This window comes from Mastomys coucha, unplaced genomic scaffold (assembly GCF_008632895.1).
Source record: "Mastomys coucha isolate ucsf_1 unplaced genomic scaffold, UCSF_Mcou_1 pScaffold1, whole genome shotgun sequence".
Taxonomy (NCBI): Eukaryota; Metazoa; Chordata; class Mammalia; order Rodentia; family Muridae; genus Mastomys; species Mastomys coucha.
Window position 1 is genome coordinate 17015765 of NW_022196891.1, and position 1818 is coordinate 17017582.

At 51.9% G+C, this 1818-nt stretch overlaps 1 protein-coding gene across 1 annotated transcript in view; it reads right to left on the reverse strand.

Annotated features, from left to right (window-relative positions):
- Nucleotides 1-684: 684 nt before the first annotated feature.
- Marco (macrophage receptor with collagenous structure) overlaps nucleotides 685-1818 on the reverse strand; it is a 33581-nt gene continuing 32447 nt past the window's right edge. The window contains exon 17 of the mRNA XM_031380758.1: nucleotides 685-938. Coding sequence (XP_031236618.1) covers nucleotides 808-938 — 131 coding nt within the window. The 3' untranslated portion in view covers nucleotides 685-807. The remainder of the gene's footprint in view (nucleotides 939-1818) is intronic.

Genomic DNA, 1818 nt, shown 5'->3' on the forward strand with positions numbered 1-1818 from the left:
GACCAGAACTCTAGACTCCGTCTTGTTATTCCCTTCGCCGTCTGGCTCCTCTAATCTTCCCAGGCCCCTTTCCTCTCTTCCAGAGACCCCGTTCGTGTGTAGCCACTGGTGGCTACAGTGGTGAGCTGCCTGACATGGATGCTGGACACAAAACCTAGCTAGGTCTCCTGTACGAGGAGTAACTGCTTTGATCGCTGAGCCACGTCTCCGGGTCTGGTTTCACACTCAGCCCCTCACACCAGTGCAGTAAGGGCTTTTATCCATGGAGCCATGTTCTTTGTCCTCAGTAAGTTTTTCCTGAGTTCCTACTCTGGCTTTGATCCGGGGGGGGGGTGGGGGTGGGGGTGGGGGCTGGACAAAGCTCCTCACAGTTATGGCGCTCAGAGTACCCTCAGATAGAAAGGGACAGTTCACATGTATCCTGTGATCTGGCACCATCTGCAAACGAACCCCTAGGTAGCAGATAGCCAGAGATAGGACCATGCACTGGTGATGGATGGAGGGAATGGGGGAGGAACCCTGAAAGGTGGTGAATGACTGAAGGGATGGTCTAGACTGGCTTCAGACTCTTCCCCCCAACCCCCACCTATGAGGTCAAGGGCATATTTATGAGCCTAGCATGCGCATGTTGACTGGGTATGGTTGGAAAGCACAGGGATGCTAACTCAGGGACATCCAGCCACATCAGATCCCCAGTTGAGCTTTATTAATTTCCCCTCAACAAAGTTAGTGAGCCCACAGACTTCCATGTGGGTGGAGCCCAAAGACACCTGGGGACACACCGATGACCCCTCTCGGGCCCCCAAGTCAGCGGCATTCCACGCCTGCATCTTCACTATGGTTGCAATTGTGAGAGCCCCAGGAGCTCTTCCCGCAGTCCCACAGACTGCTCTCCGTCCCCAGACAGCTCACATCGTCCAGCCAGATAGTCCCAGAGCCTGAGACAGAGAAACAGGAGAGAGAAGAGAGGGGTGTTAAGGTAGAAGTTCAGGGTGGCAGGTCACCTCCCCGCTGGCATGAGAGGCTAGGTGAACCCTTCTAACACCCTGTGTATAATATCTCTGGTACCTCTCTGACCTCAACCACACAGTGTAAGCCTCATGCAAATATTTACTACTTAATCCACACGGTATGCGTGTGCACACAGCCTTCCATCGGCTCCTCATTAGCTCAGCTTCCTCCGGCTGTATCTATCTTTCTGCAGGACCTAACAGCCTCTGCCAGCCCCCTTCCCTCTGATAAGATCGAAGACTGTGCACTGGATCGCAGCCACCTGTGTTCTAATGTGACTGACTAGTCAAAGAGTTTTACAGCCCCTCTAGTTCTAATGAGAGGCAAGTAATGGGGAAATGGCTCAGAGGGTAAGAATGCTTGTAAAATCATGAGAAGCCGAGTTCGGATCTCCAGGACCCGTATCAAAGCCTAGCTTTGGGTTCAGTGAGAGACCTTGTCTCGGAATAGGCAGAGAGCTGCCTTTGCAAGGCCCAAAGGTAGGTACTTTGGGGTGGGGTAAAGTGGGGGACCTCCAAGGAAAGGGAGGAGCAAGGAGAGATGACCTTGTTCCTTGTCCAGCCAGTGCCTCTGCCAGGGCAGGAGTAGTGGGTGTATAAACCGATTTCTAGTGACCCACGGCAGCTTCCCCAGATTGAATATAGCAAATCTCACCTTTATTTTTCTTTCTTCTCATTCTTTGCTATTGCTTTTCTTGAGACAGAGCTCAACTCTGTAGCCCAGGATGGCCTTAACGTCACTAAATACTCATCTTGCCTGCCCTTCTCATGGTCTGAAATCCTTCATCAAGATTTATTCTCTCTTGCT